Source organism: Eutrema salsugineum, unplaced genomic scaffold (genome assembly GCF_000478725.1).
Source record: "Eutrema salsugineum unplaced genomic scaffold, Eutsalg1_0 scaffold_9, whole genome shotgun sequence".
In the NCBI taxonomy this organism is placed as follows: domain Eukaryota; kingdom Viridiplantae; phylum Streptophyta; class Magnoliopsida; order Brassicales; family Brassicaceae; genus Eutrema; species Eutrema salsugineum.
This window is the reverse complement of record NW_006256342.1, coordinates 4,494,932-4,517,972: the sequence shown is the minus strand read 5'-3', so window position 1 is coordinate 4,517,972 and position 23,041 is coordinate 4,494,932. Positions and strand designations below refer to the sequence as shown.

Sequence of the window (23,041 nt, the reverse complement as noted above, 5' to 3'; positions counted from 1 at the left end):
AAGACAAGACTCTTGCCATTTTCCAATTCAATTTCCCGTACGATTGATTAAAAACGAAAAATGTTTTCATCGATAGAATCTTGGGAAGTGTTGATTTGACTATTTTGATCAAATCCCATCTATAAATTCACCCACCTCTTCTACATTTTTGATCTCACTCCAAAACAAAAACTCACTTCACTCCACAAACTAACTAAACTCACATCTTCAAGAGAATAAGAAAATGGACAAGAATAGCGGAAAATCTTGAAATGTAGCACAAACCGGTGGCAATGGGTCTGGTTCGGGAAATATGGTGGCGGCGGGGACTGGAGGTGCGGTTCAGATACCTCGAGATGCTTTTGAAGCAAACACAAAGGGTTATTTTGACAACCTTCATGCCAAGGGCAAGGCAAATAAGTGAAAATTGTTCCATAAGAGTAAAACGCATAAGCACCTTGTTTTGTTTATGCTTCCCTATAATGAGATTCTCCTATGGTGATCTATTATCTAAATAAAATGAGTTATTTCTCTACGTTATTCTCTTATGGTTCCATAATTTATGGGGTGCAAATGCATTCTGTTATGCTACCGTTAATCCATCTTGGTCACTTGGCATTAGAATCTGCAAGTTATTCGATTGTATGACTTGTTCTTTCTTAAATGCAAATCAGTAAGGAATAAATTGTTTAGCCATCACTTACGGCGTGAAGAAAACCCTAGTCTCATCTGTTCAACAAGTTTTGTGTTTTGTGGACAGAGTGATCTTTGTCGAGATGTTCTGCTTTCCCAACCGTATGGGCTAAACGAGGAAAGCTATTGATAAAGCAATACTTAGATAAATTTCAAATTAGATTCTTAGTCCAATCTCAACTCGCTAGTCGAATATATATTTCAAATTAGATAAATTATATAAAGATGTCCAATTCACAAAATTGTTATATTTTGCAAGAGATACTAAAATACAATACAGATAAATAAAACAGTCCAAACATCTATCTTCTACCGTTCTACGTTTACAAGATTCACATCTAATACTTATGAGAAAATTGTCTGGCAAAATTACTTAACGCAAACTGCTTATAGATCAAATTATTTCATGGAATGTCAACGGTTCCTAATTCATTCTAATTTTGATGGGGAAGGCATAATATTTTTCTCTCGAAAATTTCTCAGTTGTCGGGAAAAAAAATAGTAGATATTGGATATTTGAGAATCTGATACGTATATGTGTTCCCTGAAAATTAAATTAATATAGATACTGGAGTATTGAAAGTTGAAGTCGATTGTCTCTGACTATGAGTTGACCACGGAGAGGCAAAAAAAAGTGAAGAAATTTATGTTGAAAATTGAAATACGTATATACAATTTTCGAAAACATTTTAATCTCCCTTGTAGCTTTCCAAGACAGTCTCGTACCCGTTTCCAGTTCAATTTCTCTTGCAAATTTAACTTAAAAAAAATGCTTTTCACGATACCAAAATGGTGTTAATCTTGGGATAGTTTGACTACTTTGAACAAATCCCATCTATAAATTCCCCCACCTCTCAATTACATTTGTTATCACTACAAAACCAAAAAATCTCATTTTACTCTCATATTAACCAATCTCACATTTCACGAGATAGAAGAGAAAATGGACAAGAAAGACGTAGGCGCCAAAGCTGGCTCTGTGGCACAGAGCACCGGTTCAAGCAGTGCCAATGCTTCTGGTTCAGGCAATATGGTTGCACCTGGTTCTGGTGGTTCTGCTAATATCCCTAGGGATGCTTTTGAGGCCAACACTAAGGCTTATTTTGACAATCTCCATGCCAAGGAGAAGGCAAATAAGTGAAAATTTGTTTTACTAGTTAATAAAGTGTAAACACTTCTTTGTTTATGCTCCTATGATGAATCAGTATCGTTAAATAAATGAGATTTACCTCTCGTTTTATGGTTCATGTTCAGTCTTTATTTGCTTCTTTTTACTTTTCCTTACGTCGAGTTACGAAGTATTCCCTATCAGCAACAATCAACCTATACATGTTAATTAATTATATTAAAACAGAAGTTTCCAACTTTTTTATAATGAACTGGTTTTTTGTCACTTAATGAACTGATTAGATACCCAAACTGGAAATTTAGAGAATGGAACTTTATTTTGTTTATTTACATCACAAAATATGGGTGAATGGTTGAAACCAAACCAAATTAAGCAAAAGCAAAACATTAAATAATGCTAAAACTTAAAAGTGAGAATATCAATCTAATTCGATTCCGGTTTGCTACCTATTCTCCCATCAAGCTTCCTGAGTTTGTTTGCCTTCTTTCATGTTTATAAAATACAATGACCCTCTCTAAACATCAATACTATACCGGCAAAATGACATTTTTAATTTGCAGAAATGGTTCAACACTTTGATATTACCCATAAGAGAATATGCTGCTCCACCTCTTCCCAATTATGAACTCTAGTCACCAAAGGATGTCTATCCACAGATTCAGATTTAGACCACGGGTATGAATCTATCTCGGGTTATGATAGAATTTGGAAAACTTCATCTCTTTCTCATCTCGGTGGAACTCATTTCGAGTGCGAACTTTACATTTGTTAGACAAATAACATCATATAAAGAATCTCCTTATTTTCTTAAATTTGGTAAACTTTACTTCTGGGATGCTAGAGATGATGGGATCTATTTTAAAGGGGAAGGCCAAGAGCCCTTCAAAAAATATGGATGGTAAAATTTTTGTTTGTAAGTCATATTTATTTTTCTTCTTGATATCAATAGATTTCAAGATATAAATCATATGAAAAAAAATATTTAATACTTGACCACGTTTGTACTTTTCAAAATTATAATTAAGAAAATACAAATAAATGTGGTATGACCACCACTACAAGAAAACATATCAAAATACCACAGAAATACCCGTTATAAATTGGTGGGAAATGAATGTTACCAACCATTTTCTAACGAAATAAAAGTGGTGGAAAATCGTTCATTGCAAATTGAAAATAGTCGGAAGGCGGTGGGAAATTCTCTACCAAAATATTGGTCGAAAATACGGTCGGAAATATTCGTTGACAATTGATGGGAAAATAATCCATTGATTTCCACCGAATTCCAACGGAATAGATAAATTTAATTAAAAAATATAAAAAAGGAAAATACAGCAAAACTAAAAAAAATACAGAGAAATAATAGAAATTAAAATAAATTAAAAATTAAAAATATAAAATATTAAAATTTGTGCTTTTTAGGTAATGTTCCGGTGATGAGTCGTGTTTGTGCTCTTTTGGTGGTTCTGTAAAAAATGTACACACTAGCTTTATTTAACACAGAAGGGAAATTTTCAATATAATCTTATAAACAACACAATTTATTGGTTAAATCCCATATAATCTACCCCTAAACCAAACAAAATGACAATAAATTAACAAAGCTAACCTTCCGAAAGATCACGACAAATGGAAGTGGCACATACAAATGGGAAAAGATAAGGAAGAAAAAGAAGAGAAGATGATGTCTAAAAAAAAAAGAAAACGAAAGAAATCGAGAAGGAGGAGGAAAGGAACCACACCAAACAATTAGAGAGGAGTAACTGGAGATGAGCGGACGGACAAGTGGTGTAGATCAGCGGTGTTTCGTCGTTGGAGAAGAGATGGTCCATTAATGAGGCGGCTGGGGGTTATAAGGATAAACAATTTCAGATCTAGGTTTAATAAACTGTGGTGGTCGGAAATGGGTTGGAAATTAATGGCAAATTTGCCACCGATTTTCGAAGAAAATTATTAGTATTTAAAATATCAATATCGGCGGGAAATTGGTGGAAAATTTTCCAAAGAAAAAATCAATGGTAAATTTGCGATTGATTTTTTTACGAAAATCCTATGTAAAAACTGACGAATTTATTTTAATGGGTAATCGGTCACAAATTTCCCACCAAATTTCAATTAATATATTCGGTTGCAAATAAGCAACAATTTTTCCACCAAATCACTAAATCGTGGTATTTTGGCTGGAAAACGGTTGATTATTTTTTCAACCAAAATTTTGGTGGAAAATTTGGTTGTAATATAACATGTTTTCTTGTAGTAGTGCACTTCCAAGTTCATAAAACACCGTATAAGCAATTCAATTTTTTTTAGTACCCGTAAAATTGCTATTAAACGAGATTTCTTATTTAGAACAAATTTGAATTATGTCCAATAAACAAAAGATCCCTCTAAGATTTTAGGTTCGAGTAGCATGGATGTTTAATCATTACGAATTATGTAGATGTCAGTGCTGCGTCTCCTCCATTAAGAGTTTATGTTTACAATATGCGTCTTTAACTATAAATATGGGCTATGTTTATGTTTGTCTTTGATTTCATTGACTCTCTCTCTCTCTTCTCTGTGCCTTGCTCGAGCTTCGAACACGTCTCGTGTAGCATTCGTGTAGCATTTGTTTAACTATAAATATGGGCTATGTTTATGTTTAGAGTATGTTACTTCAAATCATTTGATAGGAAATATGGAGTGCATTTTTTTTCTTTAATGAATGTTAAATTTTATTCACACAAAACAAAACAACGTTTTTACATCTAGGATGCAGCGTTTTTTTTTTTTAAAAAAAAAATCAAATACACATCAAAAACCAATAATAATTAAGGAGAAGGATTCGTCAAACGTACTTATACAAATGTTCTGCCTTTAGTTTGTACAATATGGTATATGGAAAGCATTTAATATAAGACCATAGACATTTCCATTACAGAGAAGAACAGCCATGCATGCACCACGTGGTAATCCATGACATAATATAGGTTTATAGTAATTTGGTAATCTATTATACAACTTTTGATCACAATATATAGGCCACACTCGTGAATCACATATATGATCAATTAATAGGTTCGAATTTGTAATTTTGAGAATTATTCCATTTTGGGTGGTTAGCTAGATCGACAGATCGGTCACATGTGTTCACCATCTAGAAAATAGTGTGCATGCATAAATGACTTGTATATTGTGTTCAGCCTGCAAATTAACCAAGTTTAATATTTACTTTCAATATCATCTAAAACAAATATAGAAGACAGTAATAAACTAGTAACATTTAACAAATGCACGATTTAGGACCATTAACCAAGAAAATAAATTGTTTACCAAGAAAATAAACAAAACTAATAAATGATCCAATTGTGGGTGTAAGCTTAGGGTGGACGCAGAGCGGATATCCTGGATTTTGGGATATCCGTGATCCGCTCCGCTCCGTCCGGATAATCACTTTTTCGATCCATATCCGCCAAAAATTTCAATATTTTCCGGATATCCGCCAAAAATTTCAATATTTGCTGGATATTCGATCCGGTCCATAAAAATATTTAAATAGTAATATATTTAAAGTAAAAATTAAAAAAAATTCAAAATTTAGCTAAAAATGATAATATTTTCTTAAAAAAATATTTTTTCTTAACTTATTAAGTTTTAATATTTATAATAATCAAATTTATAAACAAAAATTCACAAAAATTACATATATATAATAATTATACACTTTGTATGAATTATTATCTATTTTTATATACATATATATTTATACCGGAGCGGAGCGGATATCCGTGTTAATTTTTTTTAGTATTTGTGATTTGCTCCGTTTTTAACGGATATTGAATTTTATTATTTGCTTTGCTCCATAAAATTACGGATATCCGGATTTTTCGGATCAAATCGAGACAAATAACAAATCGAATCAAATATAACAATATAACGGATATTTTGCCCCCTGAATGCTCCCACCAATAATTGGTTAGCCAGTAGTATACGACACCGTATAGCAAACTATCTCTCCGTTACGGTTACGCATTAACTTCCACAAGTCAAACGAATTTCCAAAAACAAAAAAAATCCTCAAAATTCCGATGGGCTCCGCCGGAAACCCCGCCGATATCGTAACCGACCCGGAACCAGGACCCGAGACTTCTCTTCTCCACAATCCTCACGGAGAATCAACCACCGGCAAAACCCCTTCCGATTCCTTCCACTTGGCTTACATCATCTACTTCACGCTCGGCGTTGGCTTTCTCCTCCCATGGAACGCTTTCATCACCGCCGTCGATTACTTCTCCTACCTCTACCCTTCCACCGCCGTAGATCGGATCTTCGCCGTTGTTTACATGCTCGTCGGACTTATCGGTCTTCTCGTTATCGTCGTGTTCTACGCGCACAAGAGCCTCGCTAGCTTCAGGATCAATCTCGGTCTGCTACTCTTCGTAATCGCTTTGCTTGTGGTTCCTGTTTTGGATCTGGTCTATATCAAGGGGCAAGTCGGTTTATACGCCGGATTCGATATCACTTCCGTCGCACTTGGGCTCTCCGGTGTCGCCGATGCTCTTATGCAGGGAGGTCTAATCGGCGTAGCTGGTGAAATGCCTGAGAGGTATACTCAAGCTATTATCGCCGGAACTGCTGGCTCCGGTAACCTTTTTCTTTTCTACCTTATTAGGAAAAATCAAAAATGCAGAATCGATGTTGTTGGAATAACTTAGGTTTTTGTAGGTGTTCTTGTTTCACTATTGAGGATCTTGACTAAAGCTGTGTATCCTCAAGATCCTGATGGGTTAAGAAAAAGTGCGAATCTTTACTTTGCTGTGGGAATTGTTGTGATGGTGATCTGTGCTGTGTCCTACAACGTAGCGCATAGACTTCCCGTGATCAAGTACTATGAAGAGCGCAAGGCTCAAGCACTGCTCAAAGAGAGTCAAGATAAAGGTTCTTTGACCGGACCGGCGTGGAGGAAAACACTCTGGCAGATCGTGACGAGAGTTAAGTCTCATGGTTTCGGGATCGTTCTCATATACATTGTCACGTTGTCGATATTCCCTGGCTACATTACCGAGGATGTTCATTCTGAGCTTCTCAAAGATTGGTTCCCTGTTCTACTTATCGCAGCCTTCAACGTGTTTGACTTGGTTGGGAAGTCTTTGACCGCTGTTTTCATGCTTGGAGATGAGAAAATCGCTGTTGGTGGTTGCATTGCTAGGCTATTGTTTTACCCTCTCTTCTGGGGTTGCTTGCACGGTCCAATGTTTCTAAGGACCGAGATTCCTGTAGCTATACTGACATGCTTATTGGGACTCACTAATGGGTACTTGACAAGCGTCCTGATGATTCTGACTCCAAAATCTGTTCCACTGCAACACTCTGAGACAGCAGGTATCGTCAGTGTGCTGTTCTTGGTTATTGGTTTGGCTTCTGGGTCTGTCTTGGCTTGGTTTTGGGTCATCTGATTCTGCCAAAGCTTGTTATCTGTATTTGTATTCTTTGAGCTTGTACAAACTCAGCTTCATCGATTTGTGAATCATTTGTTTTTTACTTCTTATTATACCTTTTTCACACCAAGAACACAATAGACTTTTAGCTGAAGTATAGCTAAGGTCAAGTGTAATATGGTTCAAGGATTCTTCAATTTGATTCTGAGCTTTCTAGTGATCTTCGATGCTTTTGGATGGACTAATCTGTCTCTTTTTTGCTATCAGACCCTTTGTCTTCAATGCCTGAAGGGCAATTTTCTGAGCCGTCTCCTGAAACTGAGTTGCTTCCTGTCACCAAATTAACACCGAAGAAGATTGAGTAATTGAGCCTCAAGAAAGATGTAACTTCAATCAACTTGCTGAGCCACAAGTTCGAAACCCCGATCAAAGCTATCAAGTTTGAATCACCGTGCTTAGTGTGTTGAGCCTTCCTGGTAGATTAGTATCTTTAAGGGTTTGGTCGTCTTCTTTGATGTGGACGATGGAACCTCTCCTTCAGCCTCTGCAAAAGCTGCAATCAAGAAACAAGCTCTGTCTTGAACAAACCATTATCTACAGTGTACGATCAATACATATGATCAAAGCAACGAAGAACACACAAATGTTCCTACAGAGGATTTGAACAGGGTAAGAACAGAAGCTGATGCATTGTTCCTTTTCGATTCTCTATCACAGACACTTCTACTTCTCGGAAACTTTGAAGCCGACGGAACAGCACAACTTTCCTCAGCATCGCCGGACTCTCTACTGAAAAAACACAGCAGCACTTAGCATGTGTTAGAAATATTAATAATTTTTCTCTCCTACTATCTCTATTACCAAACACTATACTGTAATTCTATAATCGTTTTTTAATTTGAACTTTCCGAAAGCAAATATTCACTTTTTTTTTAATCTCTTGTTTTTTGTTTTCATTTATTTAATTTTACTATACCTATATTGTCAAACATTGATCAGCACCATAATATTTTCAGCTTTTTTCTCAAATAATAATAATATAAACTATCTTGAGTAACAAATGAGATTGACACCAGCAACATTCATGAACTATGCCAAAAATTAATCAATTTGGTTACTCGAGAATCACACATCTCAAGTAGAACAAGTCATGATCCTAAGTTTTTCATACTACATATTGTGTTGCCGAAATTTCTCTTAATCACTTTTTTTGTTTTGTTTTTTCTTAGGCTTTATTTTGATAACAAAATTGTGTGGAGCAACAACCAAACAAAACTCAAATACAAAACCCCTCATGTGAAATCTAAAACTTGTGGGGTTTTTTTTGCAATTATTGCTTTTTTTTTTCTCAAAGAGCATGTTTATCATCATCTCACACGCTAGAGACAGATAGAGAACATGATTCCTCCTGAACTCTATTTTTGTCCACCATGGAAACAGAGCTTGTCGATGGCAGTGACGAAGCGTTTGACATCCTCATGAAAATCTTCATTTCTTATTTCGGCGAACTACGTTCCTCCACGAATATTTACATGCAACAAATCGATCCAGAAAGCCTAACGATGAAGTTGTGTAGTATGAGGAACCAAATTCTTCTGGTAAAGGATTGAGGCAAAGATTGAAGCAAAGATTAACTAGTTCTAGTAAATGAAGCTTCCATCATATGTTTCTACCTCTAATATTGCATTTGGATGTTTACTGAAAATTGTTGTGACAATCAGATTATATTTATACGTAAAATTATAAAGGTCAGGATAGTTTATTGAAATAATAAAATCTTAAGCAAAATAAACAGTTTATTTCCGGGCAGAAAAGTTTAAGTAATCAAAACAAAGTATAAACATTCGAAGAGAGCAAGGATTTGTGTTTTTTTGTACTTCAAACTTCTCAAACCTCTCAGAAAAACTGCAAAATGCATTTGGAATAAAACACGTTTCTTGGAATATGACAATTAATAATCTCACATGTAACTTGAGCTTGACAATGGAGTTTGGGGAATGATAATGATTTGTGAGAACAAATCTGACCAGGCGAGAGAATTTTTTTTGGTTGGGTTTTCACTTTTCCTTTTTCAAATCGAAACCGGATATGGAGACTAACCGGACCAGATTACAAATTTGGTACATTGGAATCGGCTGAAGGCAGTCTTAATAATTTTGGTGACCTTAAACAAAATACAAAACACATAACAAAAATTCAAGTACTAAATGTAAATGTATTAAATGATTATGCGCTGATGTATTTGTATATGTTTTTAGTATCATTCGTACATGGATTGTACTGTTTTTTTTCTAGATCAATTTTAAGCATATATATGATTTACATTTCAACATTTTCTTATCCAAATTAGAAACTAAAATGCTCTTTCATATCAATAGTTCCTTATACAAATAGAAAAATCTCAATGATAAACAATTTCTCAGTATGTGTTTATGTCTCTTTCTAAATTTTTCAAAATAATGTTTATGATAATCAGGATTGTAGGAGGCTATAGCAAAAATTAATACAGACGAAAGAAAAATATATTTTGTGGACTGAGTATTTTTTTTTTTTGGGTCTGAGTAAAATTAGTTTATCAAAACATTGTGTGAAAATTAATGATGTCTAAAAAAAGAAGTTCATGTGTATTAATGATTTTTCATATTAGATGTCAGCTATAATAATTCATATAACTACACCAAAAAGTAACACATGCATGTTGACATAAACGACAACAAAAAAATACATAGCTAACATCACAACTATTTATTTTGTCATTAAATAAACAATTAGGAAAAAAAATTTGACACAAATTGAAAAGAAAACAATCCGCCCCAATTATTACCTAACCCGAAACAAATTAAGAGAAATCAAAATTGATCCGACAAAACACAATTCAACCAACATTCCACCTGAAACTAATTAAAAGTCATATGATAATTCGACCTGCGAAAGAGAACAAACATATATAACGAAAAAGGACAAAAAATGAAAATAGTTTATCAGTTTTAAGAATAAGTAAATGGAATGAAAGTTATTAAACCTAATTCTTTTTTATTATTATTATTAAACCCAATTTCGAAATAAATCAAGGTTTTGAGTCGATTTTTTTAAAACGAATAAAAAACAAAGTTTAAGTTGAGTCGCGATTCAGTGAGGTACTTCATGATTGATGAGTTATAGGTTTATGTATATGTTATGGTTTTTGGGTTCGTGTTAGAGTTTCTTTGGGAATTAACGCATTATGATCATGCATTAGTAAATTAGAGAAGTGTTATTTAATCAATTTGAGAGATGTTATGTTGGGTTTGGTCGTTTAAAGGTTTCTAAATTTCGCTACAAAACTTTGTAAACTACTGGCAGATAAACTGCTCCATCGAATGCCTAACATTGTTTCGGTTAACATTATGATAATAATTGTGATCGTGTTTTTTTTTCAAATTAGGTCAAAAAATTATCTTATTTTATGTATTTTATGACAAAATGAAAAAAAATTAGTAGTATCTATGTATTTTAATTTTGGTGTATTTTACTTTGCACATATTACTTATTATTACATTATAACTCTTGTAGCTAGAAATTGTTTTTTCCTTTGAGGACCATTTAAATCTTATATGTTAACACATAGAAAAGAGTCTAGTATTATTATAGTATATTGATTACCAAAAATAAAATAAAATATATTGTAAATCTGTGATTTTTAGAATGCAAAATAAGTTTAGATAAACAGATAAACAGATCTAAGGGTTTGCTTTAAAAAAAAAAAAATAGATCATGTGCCTTTTTTATCAAGTTTTGAAACATAAATTAAAAAAAGGGTGTTGGACCCAGGGCGGTCGCTCCCTTAGCCATGGGTCAGAGCCGGGACTGCCAACCAGGAAATAAAACTTGCAGGCCATGTTATAGTGTCGTTGCAAATCCTGCAAATATCAAACGCAAAAGTAAACATTGGTTTCTCAGTGAGCAAAATTGACCAACAGCTCTGGATAATCTGGTCTACTGGTTCAATACAACTTAGATATGAATCAACACATCATTTCAGGATAAGGGTAAAGGGAAGGTGATCGTCTGGAAAGACAATGATAGGCCTCACATTGGATCCATAGTATGATAAAGAACAACTTACTCCAACTCAATACCACTAGCCACTTTAAATTTGGTAAAACTAAAAACAAAGCCCAGCCACTTTGATATAACTTATATTAGCATGTCAAGCAGATCACTTATGGAATCTTATTTACAAACTGAGAAATACATCTACTTCTAGTATGGAAACAGAATGCAGCTACATTTCTAAACATACATCAGCGATTAATTCGACTTTTCCTCGTTCTCAATCATAAAGAGCTGTAAAATCAAACTTATTGGACCAGAGGCTAATAAAACAGTTTGGTGCATACAAAGCATGAAATCAAAAGATTAAGAAGAAAAGTAAATACCTTCTGATAAGCAACCCCAGCTTTGATTGCTAAGAGATAGCAATGAAGTGAGCAAAGCTGAAGCAGTGACACTATGTAAAGGTATAAGTGATATCCCTACACTCATCTCCACAGGGATCCTGAACACAGCCAAATCATACATTTCTCATCAATTCATATCATTTCGTGCGAAAAGGGAATAATTTATGCAGAGAAAAGCCCTAATTGCATAATAATCAACTACCTCGCCATTGAAAACGGATCTATCGCCTATACAGAGAAAATCTCCTAAGAATAAAGGTTTTAAGAAACTCAGTCTCTAGGATTCCGAAGCTTAACCTGGAGATTATGAGTCTGCGAAGTGAGGAGCGAGACGAAGCAGATGATTCATTCGCGAAAGATATTCCCGCGGATTTCCCGACCTTTGAAGCGGAAGATGCCGCTGATGAACGACCGAAGAGTATTTTCCCGGAAGATGACGATAACTGAAGAGCCCTTCTCACGCCGTTGGCCGCCATGTTTAATCTCTCTCGCGGCTCTCAAAAACTTCGGCGACGACGATTTGTGAATTTTGCGAAGGTTTAAGCTCGGGTCGGGTCGGATCTCGAAATTGGTTTGATGCATCACAAGCCTAATTCGGCCCATAATACAGACCAAATATTACGAACCGGACTGGCTTTCTTTCTACTGAGATCTGGCTTTGGAAACCAATCGGTTATCATCTCGTTCGACCGGGAATCAATAACCCGTTAGCATCTGGCCTTCTATTTTTATCAGTTGCTTGTCACTCTCGAATCTTGAATCTTTTTTTTTTTTTGGTAAAAGGTTAATCTTGTCAGTAATAACATTTGAATTAAAACTTGAACCTTTTGTATTCAAAATCTTGCAAATAGACATGTTTAGTTTTATCGTGTAGAGCATTTGAAACTTATAATATACTTATTCGTTTAATGGAACTTGCAAAAGAGTTATTGTCCTATAGAAACTGAGTGCATGGAAACTAGAATGGTAATAGATAATGGATTGATGATTTGATGAAAGTATGAAACAGAGTGAAAGTTCACATGGGAATTGGCATTTAGTCTTTGATTATCTCAACCAACCAAAAACAGAATTTAACACATTTAGTAAAGAGAGAGATATCCAAAATGAATGAAGTGAAAACTCTGCAAAAGGACAACACACAGAAACTATATTGAAGTTGAGTTTGATCACACAACACTTAATGCATTTGTAGGCCTCATAGATATTTCACGGTTTTAATGTCATATAAAAACACCATTTCTCTTGCCAATAATGGATTTGGACTAAGTTAGTTGAAACAGGTAGACTTCAATAGAGAGAGAGATGGGTGGGTCTCTGATCACACGCAGAGGTCAAACTCTTTTACTATCTTCTCTCTGATACATTGTCATAACATCTTTGACAAAACCGTGAACTTGTAAATACGTATCACGTTAACCAAACGAAGATACGTTATTGTGTTCTTTGTGATTTCATAACACAACCTCGTTTCTATTATTGAGTCCCACCTCACTGGCCGCTCTTTCGGATTCGTACAATGATACATTATTATATTCACCTTTTTTGTAATGAAAACCACGTGATCGGTGTAAATTTTTTAAAAATAATTATATATAAATCCTTCTATGGTGCAGGATTTAAGGGGGAAAAGCAACCAAAACATAATAATAAACCAAATAGTTCAGTCGGTAATTGAAAGTGATGGATTGTTTGTTCCATTTTAATGCACGCATAATTTTATTTTTATTTTTTTGCATATACGCTTGGAGATTCGAAAAGAAAAGAAAATAATTCTATGTTATGATTTAAATTATGAGTTAGGTGACATTTGTCTGCTTTATTTATGTACTAAATAAAGCCGAGATAAAGAGAAAAGAAAGCAAATAGTGGAAGTCAAAAAAGAAAGGTGAAAGAAAGCAAAGCAACTAATTAATTAAAGAGTATCTGTTTCAACAAATGATGATAATGCAAATGCAATTTTTGCTCCATAATCAGGGAGAAAATTATGTTGACCACATGCTGATTTGTCTTTGACACTTTGTTTACGTCGGAAGTTAAACTACCTCTGATAATGACATAGTTAAATCGAAATAAGGTTTAACTGCAAATAGGATTCAGATTCACTCAAATTTATGACACATGTTTATGTTAGGGACTTAGAGTCAATGGTTTCTACATAAACTCTAGAAGTTTGGTGTGTTTTGTTTCTGCGGGATATCATGTAATTAAATACAAGCTGTTCTATATTTGGAAACTTGTGGACTTTTGGCATATAGTTTACACATACTTGAAACCAGCTATTGACAATAAGTAAGATCGGACTTACACAAATTTAAAAATCAGCTCTTAATGAACTTTTTGCTAACGCGTGAATTATTCATTCCTAATACTAAGACAATAGAATATACAATATTCCTTAGAATATAAAACAAATTCATATTAATAATCCATGTAGCCGAAGAAAAAGAAGATGAACATGATATATATGATTAACTCAAATAAGATAAACTGGTAGCTTTTTTTTTGTGCAAACTGATCCGATCATCTGTTAGTTCGACGTCATTGAATACGATTATACGAAAGAACATGATCTAAATACGTGTTTTTTTTTTGGTGCGCAAATTTCATGTGATTGTAATGCTTTTGCCTCTGTTTGCAACAACGACGAGAGTCTATGGAAAAACGCTTCAAAGTTAGAAATACTTTTTTTTATTCTTTGCAGACCCCTGTTACCAAATTAAGAATATATTGTCAAATCTATGAAATCAAATCAATTATAACTTGATAAGCATTCAGTAGTTGCCTTTTTACACCCGCAAACACACAACTAAATGTTTTTAAACTCTCACGGATTCACTAATTCAAGTACTCAAACAAATTAATCTCACGAGACATACAAAAAAAATGATAATACTACACGTAATGTCGGCTCCCGAAAACTCCCAACAAAATAAAAACAAAACAAACACGCAAAATTTCATATAAAAATATGTTCGAAGCAGCCATAGCGCCAAGTGTGTTACCTTCATTACGCATTTGTCCCATTGATATATTAGCTTACCTCGTGACTCTCCTTTTCTCCATATCTTTTAATATTTTTTCATAAAATATTTTTTTTTAAATGTTTATAAAAAAAAATTGGGTGGCACATAAAGTCCACCTCATCTTTCTACACGCCTACATCCTGTGGACATATATAACTCAGCACATGTATTGAAACACCATCGCTGTCTCCATCTTCTTATATTATATATGTACACATGATATATCCATATCATTTCATAATCCCTTCACTTATAGATAAAAATAAATATCTCAATCAGCCAATCCAACCAACCAGCCATAATCATAAATTGCATCAACAGACATTCACTTGAAAAATACTATCTTTTTTTTTTAAAAAAAATTATTCGTACCGCCACAAACAAATCAGTAACAAGCCTTTACTGTGTTACTGAAAAAACTTTTTAACATACAACAATAGTAGAAAATTAACATTCATTTTCCTCTATTTAAATCTCGGCGATAAGATAATATTTAAATTAAGAAAGAGAAAAATCCATCATACGCAGATCGAACCACCGATCTATCGGGCGCGGATTTTTTGTAACTTAATCGGCGATAGCCCAGTTCATATCGTTCTCAAATATCCAGTGACAGACTTCGATCCGACCCGGTTTTGACCCGAGAGCTAAGAAAGCTCCGTGGGTCGGACCCCATGATGACGTGTCCATGTGACAGATGGCGATCCCGTGGTTGATCTTGGTCTTACTGTTCAACTCAAGAAGGTCAGCTTCGTAGACCCGAACCTTCGGGACCGAGTGGCAGTAATACAATAGGTACGGGTACAAGCTCTGGTGACACGAAACCGCTTTCGTCAATTTCCCACCGTTGATTCCGTTGACTTTTCCGATCACGACCTTCTGCTTTGACCCGGCCACGTTCTCCGTCGTCCGGAGCACCACGCTTCGTCCGAGCACCGACGTGGCGAAATCGATCATATCCTCCGCCGATCCGACGCAGCGTTTCGTCTCTCCGACGCTCGCTGGCCTCTCGCACTCCTTCACCGCGTCGGAGATTATGTTCTCCATCGTCGAGTTATCTCCGGCGTGGAAGATCCTCTTGATCTCTCCGATTTTGGAGGTGGAGAAGGGTAATTTCGAGATGATGCTCCGGGGCAAAAACGACCTTTTAGGCATTTTATCCCTAATGTCAGGCATAGGAATCACTGTTCCTTCTTTAAGCGTCGATTCCCTAAAGAACTTACCCGGCTCAATCCACTTATTCACGGTTTTGCCATCGCCGACGGTGGCGGCTGAAAACGAAGAGACGTTGTATTTGGAGAATCCGACGCCGTTTTTGGCGTAATCCTTGAAGGTGGAGTTTGGTGTGTAGGTTTTGAATCCGATTTTGTGTCCTTCAGCTCCTTTACCATAACCGGTGAAACTTTCCGATCCGGGATTGAAAGATTGGCCGTAATTTACGAAATTGACCTTCCCCGAGTTCGAGTCTTTAGCGTAGGAGGAGAACGAATCGTCTCCTACGTTCGCCTTGTCTCTGTAATTCGAGAACGTGTCGACGGCGGCGTTACCGGAGGCGCCGTAGTTTTTGAAGTTGTTCTGAGGCACATTACCGTCGTTTCCGTAATTCGTGAAGGAATCGTTCGCGGCGTTTCCCTTCTCGCCGTAATTCGAGAAACCGGAGCCGATCACGTTGGCGGAGACGCCGTAGGAGGAAAACGAGTTCGGTAACCCGTTTCCGTTTTTGCCGTAGCTCGTGAACGATTGGCCGTTTCCGGCGTTAGCCTCGTGCGTGTAGGAATTAAACGATTGTGACCGGCCGTTTCCGCCGTCGGAATACGCCGTGAATCTGCTCGTCGGATTGTTGACTCCGTTTTGGTAGTTGGTGAACTCTCCGGCGCCTCCGGTTCCGAAGGTCCCGTAGGAATTGAAGTTTTCCTCGACGACGTTGCTGTTATCGGAGTAAACGGTGAATTTATCGTCGTGACCCGCCGCGCCACGGCTGTATCGCCGGAACGAATCGGTGACGACGTTGCCGTCTTTGGAGTAGGTTTTGAACGAGTCGGCGCCGCCGGCGCGGGCATTGCCGTAGTTGGTGAAGTTTTTCTGGTTGTAGACGGAGAACTTGACGTCGTCGTCGTGTTTGTTGAGGCTCGGGGTTAAATCCGGGAAACAGAAGAGATTAGCGGCGGAGCAAAAATCAGGGAGACGAGTCGGGAGCGAGTTTTGGGCGGCGAGTTTTGCGAAAGTGGCTGAGTCGACGGCGTTGAGCGGAGACGCTTTGGAGATTAGAAACTCCGATCTGAGAGATTTGTCGCTGCGGATCTCTTTGTTCCAGTAACGAACCAGAGATGCTTTTGGAGTGAATGGATTCTCCTCCGCCGAGAAACCGCCGCCGATTAACCGTCCTCCGACGAGAACAACCTGCATTGCCCCCACCAAAAAAAAATTCCCATTGATTTAACAAAACCAAACCAAAATCTAGAAACCGCAAGTTCATCAATCGACTAAATGATAATAATCAAACGAATCCAATCGATTCAGAGTCGAATCAGTTGGTGCGAAGAAAACAAAACTACTCGACAAAGGAGATTGAAGATTTTGCTTACATTGAAGAGGCAGAACAAGAACGATTGGAGAAGAAGCAACGGTTTGAGCATTTTTTTTGTTTGGTTCTTAGTGAGAGAGAGGAAAAATAAGATACAGAGCAGAGAAGAGATTGGTGGGCTTGTTGTGTTTTGAGAGCCGATTGTTGTATATATATGTCTATATATATATAAGCCAAAAAACTTACACAATTATGTTTTTGTCGACAACTAAAACCTACACTATTAAATTTAACAAAATCTATTATACTTTTTTCATTTAAAATTTGGTTAGGTATTTATGTATAGTTGTATTCTTTTTTATGAATATAAATAAATAAAAATTGACTTTAGAGATTTGGAAAGAAAAAAAGAATTGACGAAATTAGATAGGATAATGGGAGGGAAATAAAGTAGAGACTAAAAATGAAAAAGAGTGGAGTGAAAAAAGGACAGCAGAAAGAGAGTGACAAGAGTAGATTTTAGAAGCAGGAAAAAAACAAATGTAGTGGGACTTTTTTTGGGTTAAATTGCAATATATCGGTTTGGTAATGGTGACGCGTTTTCAGACCGGCTTTTTTTTGTTTATGTCGATATCTAATTTAACGGTTATTTATAAGTTTTCTTTTAACCGTCCAAAAAAAAGAGCAATGAAAGCGGTAGGCTATTTTTAGGAGTTCTTCTGGAGTAATAAAACAAAAACTTAATGGTTATGTTCAGAAGTCTCTGAATTTTATTTTGTCTTCTCGTCCTATTGTAGTAATGTTCCCAACTCACAACACCAGTTGTTAAATAGCCACTAATTATCATCAACTCTTGTATGCGATTCTGTATTTCACAGTTAATTAGTATACTATCATTTTGTCGAACTACTTCAAAACTGGCTCCCTCATCTTACTTTGATATTGGTTTAAGAAATATTTATGCATTGTATGAGGTTGACCGACCCATGAAAAGCACCTAATATATGTGAATTATAGCAAGTGATCTATATGTATTTCATAAAATAACTGTAGATACAATAATATAAATCTCAAGCATATAATTAGTAATTATTAAAATCTATAAAAGTATAAACAATAAAATATGAATTAAAAAAAAAACATCTACTAAATATTTTGCATTCCACACGGTCTCAAACTAATACCATCATACATCGCTCTCGTGTCACTTGGCTCGCAAGATCCGCTTTTCTTAAGGACTATCTGAAATGGACGGTTTGGTAGTTATATTAGCAAAAAATTACTAAACAATGTCAACGGCCGCGAGCTGAAATGTGCTACATTCTACAACATACATATATGAGCATTGGTTAGAACCAGAAGACAACATTTGTCATCAAACGTTTGTCATTTGTAAATAGCAATGATTATTTAGTTTTTTTCTCCCTTTTTTGGGTAAAACAATGGTTATTTAGTTGATATATATATTTTTTTAAATGAGCTTTTGTGCCACCCTAGTCACATGCATGTCGAGTGTTAACTTTTAAGTAACTATTTAACAATTTGGTTCACAGAAATATTCACCAAACAGGTAGTATTAGTGGAGCTTTTATTAAGTGAGGATGAATATTCTATGGCAACTACAGGTTTCTACATTTTGACGCCTGTTTTAAAATTGATACTTATGTATTGACTCTCATGAGTCATGACCATACGATGCACATTGCACTAATGTTAAATTTAATGCAGTTACTTGTCAATAGTCAATAGTCAAAAGCTATTATTTACAATCAATTCTCAATTATCTTTGACCCCAAAAAAGGCTACATCAGTTGATGACCTTGACTAGAGTGAATGAATCTATGTATAGTAACTATATATAACTGATGACCAACAACTATTACTAGGACTCCAATAAGTCAGTAACATCAATTTTATAGTAATTCTATATAACTGAGAACGAATGATTGATCGTTGGTGCTTTGAACAAAAAGTGGCTCGAATATTGGACTTGGACACATATATGTACATGCAATAACGCCTCATATTGACATTAACTATTATCAACTAATGCTCTATCAATTAGACTTCCATAATTGGGTCACCTATGCAATTAGACTTGAAAATGTACGTTCATTATGTTGGACTATCGATTTCGTCACTAGGATCAAAATATTTATAAGTTAAAATCATAGTAGTTGGTAGAATCGATAGGTGTTCACAATTTAGAGCTATTATATAGTCTCGATCAACAACTAAAGTACTTAACCATAATTTTACAATAAAATAAAAAAAAAAACACATATAAATCTTATCAAAAAAAAAAGATAGCCATGATTGGAGTAATTATGATTTTTTTCGGGCTTTCATTTTGAGTTTTATCCTCAAAAATAAACTAGCATTTACATTTTTTTTGGTCGATCGACTGTCAAACATAATTCTAATTTCGGTTTGATCGAGAACCGGAAACACGGTTCGGTATTGATTTTTTTTATAAAAAAAGCAATTTTGGTCTGACATCAATGCCACGCGTCCGGCGCTAAATGGTTGTGATGAGACGCGGTTTATGCCACCAGCCAAAACATGAAGGTACGTGTTGATGTAATAAGTGGAAAGAACTGAGTAAGATTCGTTAATAGTGAACCCGATAATCGCATTATTCAAATGAAAAATAAGATTACATTAATATTCGTCCTTTTAGCATTTTCTCAATCTCTGTCTGATTGCACTAGGAAGTTGACAAAGCTCGTGAGAGTGGCAAATCAGTAGTACAGTTGAAGACGATGAGGGTAACTTCGGTATTCCAACTTTGATGAGTTCACGTTCTTGATTATACTGTTTTTTGTTCAACTGTTGTTGCGTTGTGACTGTGTAGTGGTTAACTGGTAATCTAAAAGCTTCTAACGCTTCTAAGATAAATTTATGATAAACTAATAATAGCGATTAGGGTTAAAACTATAAAGGAAATCTATTTGGAGGATTTAATTAGTACTCATTTGGAGGGTCCCTAGTCCTTGTGCTAATGTGTAAAATGTCTCCGAAAATCGGAGTGTTTAATTAGTAGTCATTTTTTTGTTAAAGTGTATAATTATTAGTCATACTACTTTAGGGTGCAATTGAGTATAAAATTAATAGCTTCCCCCAACACTATTTTCTGAGTGTCAATCAGGCGCCACGCCACTTATATACACAAGTTGCAACAAAAAAACCCATAAGTGGACTGAATTATACAATTCCATTTACGTATCTTTATATGTGTATGTGCAAATGTGTATATATGTAATGTGTATGCATGACGTGATGATGACATGTACATTCTTTTGGAAGTGCAAGTTTGCAGCGGCATTGGCATGGATGTAAGTTTTGTCACCTTGTCCAATTAATAAGCTGCCTATCGATATGGTTTTTTCGCAGTAATATCTTGTTTATAGCATTGCCAAGAAGTATTCAATTCACCCAAAATATACTTGAGAAAAATACATAAATAATAACGGTAATTTTATAAGTTAGAGAAGTGAATCAAATACTTGTGTTGGTGGATAAAATAAATAAGAAGGTCGACTCTCTTTCTTCAAAAGTAAAAAAGTAAGCATGTCAACAATAACATATAAAGTAAAAAAGTTACGCATGATGCTGTTGAAATATATATATATATATATGTATATTGCATTCAAAAATTTTGTTAGGATATATTTATTTTCTTTGGCTTTTGGTTCGGAAAAATATAAACTGCAAGATCATAACTTCATGATCATATGAATTAATTAAAATTTACTGATTATAGAGATGCATAAGATTCTACTGACCATACATACGAGTCTTTTACCGTATAATTGGGTGGTTTATACTACTATTATCGTTGTATTATTATATGGTTTAGAAATGCATGTTCTTTGACAAATGAAAAGGTCCTTATACATTCATAGTAACTTTTTGAAATTGCGATCAAGGAGGTGCCGAAATCATATATTATCGTTGTATTATTAAAGGGATTTCTTGAAATGTATGCTGCTTGAAAAATGAAAATGTCCTTCTGCATTCATAGTAACCTTTTGAAATTGCGATCGAGGAGCTATGACATGCATGAAGTTTTGTCCCCTTACATTAAATGTATGATGTTTTTTGTATGTTGAGTGAGATGTTGAGCTGAGTGGCACATCAGAATCCGATCAAAGTGTAATTGTTGGTCTTATATATTTAATAAATCTTATTATCACAAAAATTTATGTGAACCCGTATAAATCTTATTATCATGAAAGTAGAGTGTGACCTATAAAATTCGAGATCTATAACTAACCAACTGTTAATATTTTTTTTGGTCAACAACAAATGTTTATTATACATTAAATTTCTTTATTAAGCAAATAAATGTCATAACAATGAAAGAAATTACCAACCGTGCGATAAAGAAACATTTATCAGTATAGTATTATAGTATGTGATTATGTATTTGAATTTTTGAACCGTTAGAAATGTTTATGTTATTGTAAAAAAGAGGTGCATTTTTATTTCTAAATTCCAAAGCAACTGATGAAATATTATCGAAAGAAAATAATACTCCCTCCGTTTCATAATAAATGTCATTCTGACACATTTCACACAGATTAAGAAATTAATAAAATATACAAATATATCCTTAATTAATATATTTTTATAACATTTAATTACAAAGACTATTATCTTTAAATGAGGGATAAAAAAGAAATAAGAGTAAAAAGTTACATTGAAAATGCAGAATGACACTCTTTTTGAAACAAAAAATGAAATCTAAAACGACATTTATTATGAAATGGAGGGAGTAGAAAAGTGTCATTTCATACCATGTTACGATGATATTTTTCCTAGGAAACCATGCTTTCTTGTAGTGTAAGTACGATACAATCATAAGTAACTAATACCATACTTGTTTAGTAACTATTATGAGAATCTTAAAATACAAAACCGCGTGGCTTTGGAGTCAGTGGTCACAGAGACTTTTTTTTTTTCGGGTCACTGTCTTGATGTTTACTTTTATTTACGTTCCTTTTGCTTTATTTTCAATCTCTCTACTCTCTTTTTACCCTTTCTTTTTTAGTGGGAGATTCGGGCCGATAGAACTCTGTTGCTCCACAAAATCGTAAATACAACAATAAAGTAAAAATTGACACTCTTCTAAAAACCGCGTTTAAATTTCTTGAGGATTGATATATTTGTGGAGGTGATTTACTATATACAGTACATTGGTCGTTGTAGTCTTTAAACATCGAACCAATATGATACCATGAGTAAAACTAACAAATTATGATAATAAAGAGAACCTAACCATTAATATTATTTGTCTGTTCCACTTGATTTTTGTCGTGATGGATATATAGGAACCAATTGTGTCTTACTGCTTCTCGCACTCGTAAATCATTGTTGTGGCCCTTTGTGGGTACTGCATATATAATCTATATTCTCCCCCTTCAATTTATGTTACTCGATAAATTACTGACAACAATTTATGTACGAATAAGTTAAAAATAAAAACAATTTATGTATGAACGTACATACATATATATATATATAATATAAGCTATTGTTCTTTCTTTTTTTGTCGGAAAAATAGGAGGTATAAGCTTTGGTGAAAGCAAGAAAAAAAACTTATTGGTATCTGACAAATGGTAATTAAATTCTGAAAATCAACTGCACAATAAGCTACACACTTCTTCTTGATTACCTTTAACTTTTTCTTTTGACTTGAGTTATAACTAATTTTTTTTTTGGAAATAGGAGATATTATATGTAAATTCCTATCGGTGCATCCTCTGTTTTGATAAACATCATAACAGATGTTGATGTTTGTAATCTTTAACTTTAGAATCCAATATAAACAA

General features: G+C 34.7%; 4 protein-coding genes, 1 long non-coding RNA gene and 1 pseudogene across 6 annotated transcripts; 3 read left to right on the top strand and 3 right to left on the bottom strand.

The window, feature by feature from the left end:
- Nucleotides 1-223: 223 nt before the first annotated feature.
- LOC112086820 lies at nucleotides 224-507 on the top strand (annotated as a pseudogene).
- A 1,001-nt stretch (nucleotides 508-1,508) lies between these two features.
- Nucleotides 1,509-1,907, top strand: LOC112084099. Its single transcript, XM_024152979.1, has one exon. The coding sequence runs from the start codon at nucleotides 1,616-1,618 to the stop codon at nucleotides 1,811-1,813; it is 198 nt and encodes a 65-aa protein (XP_024008747.1). The 5' UTR covers nucleotides 1,509-1,615; the 3' UTR covers nucleotides 1,814-1,907.
- Nucleotides 1,908-2,955: 1,048 nt separating this feature from the next.
- Nucleotides 2,956-3,774, bottom strand: LOC112084100. The gene is made up of 2 exons (XR_002898067.1): nucleotides 3,411-3,774; nucleotides 2,956-3,267 (listed from the first exon to the last, which is right to left on the bottom strand). It is a non-coding gene; the product is annotated as an uncharacterized LOC112084100 (long non-coding RNA).
- Nucleotides 3,775-5,797: 2,023 nt separating this feature from the next.
- LOC18007814 (equilibrative nucleotide transporter 1) lies at nucleotides 5,798-8,120 on the top strand. Of its 2 annotated transcripts, XM_024153758.1 has the most exons (3): nucleotides 5,798-6,424; nucleotides 6,506-7,162; nucleotides 7,486-8,120. In XM_024153758.1, the coding sequence occupies exons 1-3, from the start codon at nucleotides 5,869-5,871 to the stop codon at nucleotides 7,581-7,583; spliced, it is 1,311 nt and encodes a 436-aa protein (XP_024009526.1). In that variant the 5' UTR covers nucleotides 5,798-5,868; the 3' UTR covers nucleotides 7,584-8,120. The 2 variants fall into 2 exon arrangements, with proteins under 2 accessions (XP_024009526.1, XP_006390897.1); XM_006390835.2 differs by lacking the exon at nucleotides 7,486-8,120 and having other exon boundaries at nucleotides 5,800-6,424; nucleotides 6,506-7,436.
- A 2,758-nt stretch (nucleotides 8,121-10,878) lies between these two features.
- On the bottom strand, nucleotides 10,879-12,170 carry LOC18007827 (protein NUCLEAR FUSION DEFECTIVE 6, chloroplastic/mitochondrial). Its single transcript, XM_006390834.2, has 3 exons — nucleotides 11,955-12,170; nucleotides 11,637-11,755; nucleotides 10,879-11,117 (listed from the first exon to the last, which is right to left on the bottom strand). The coding sequence occupies exons 1-3, from the start codon at nucleotides 12,131-12,133 to the stop codon at nucleotides 11,098-11,100; spliced, it is 318 nt and encodes a 105-aa protein (XP_006390896.1). The 5' UTR covers nucleotides 12,134-12,170; the 3' UTR covers nucleotides 10,879-11,097.
- Nucleotides 12,171-15,012: 2,842 nt separating this feature from the next.
- LOC18008092 (polygalacturonase 1 beta-like protein 3) lies at nucleotides 15,013-17,416 on the bottom strand. The gene is made up of 2 exons (XM_006390833.2): nucleotides 17,269-17,416; nucleotides 15,013-17,083 (listed from the first exon to the last, which is right to left on the bottom strand). The coding sequence occupies exons 1-2, from the start codon at nucleotides 17,317-17,319 to the stop codon at nucleotides 15,251-15,253; spliced, it is 1,884 nt and encodes a 627-aa protein (XP_006390895.1). The 5' UTR covers nucleotides 17,320-17,416; the 3' UTR covers nucleotides 15,013-15,250.
- Nucleotides 17,417-23,041: the final 5,625 nt, after the last annotated feature.

What these genes read in the sequence shown, in the direction of transcription:
- LOC18007814 (XM_024153758.1), top strand. Translation starts at nt 5,869, where the DNA reads ATGGGCTCCGCCGGAAACCCCGCCGATATCGTAACCGACCCGGAACCA. An exon ending in CGCCGGAACTGCTGGCTCCG is followed by an intron (nt 6,425 to 6,505) that starts GTAACCTTTTTC and finishes AGGTTTTTGTAG; the next exon opens with GTGTTCTTGTTTCACTATTG. An exon ending in GCAACACTCTGAGACAGCAG is followed by an intron (nt 7,163 to 7,485) that starts GTATCGTCAGTG and finishes TTTTGCTATCAG; the next exon opens with ACCCTTTGTCTTCAATGCCT.
- LOC112084099 (XM_024152979.1), top strand. Translation starts at nt 1,616, where the DNA reads ATGGACAAGAAAGACGTAGGCGCCAAAGCTGGCTCTGTGGCACAGAGC.
- LOC18008092 (XM_006390833.2), bottom strand. Translation starts at nt 17,319, where the DNA reads ATGCTCAAACCGTTGCTTCTTCTCCAATCGTTCTTGTTCTGCCTCTTC. An exon ending in TCTTGTTCTGCCTCTTCAAT is followed by an intron (nt 17,084 to 17,268) that starts GTAAGCAAAATC and finishes GGGGCAATGCAG; the next exon opens with GTTGTTCTCGTCGGAGGACG.
- LOC18007827 (XM_006390834.2), bottom strand. Translation starts at nt 12,133, where the DNA reads ATGGCGGCCAACGGCGTGAGAAGGGCTCTTCAGTTATCGTCATCTTCC. An exon ending in CGCAGACTCATAATCTCCAG is followed by an intron (nt 11,756 to 11,954) that starts GTTAAGCTTCGG and finishes GGCTGTGTTCAG; the next exon opens with GATCCCTGTGGAGATGAGTG. An exon ending in CTGGGGTTGCTTATCAGAAG is followed by an intron (nt 11,118 to 11,636) that starts GTATTTACTTTT and finishes TGATATTTGCAG; the next exon opens with GATTTGCAACGACACTATAA.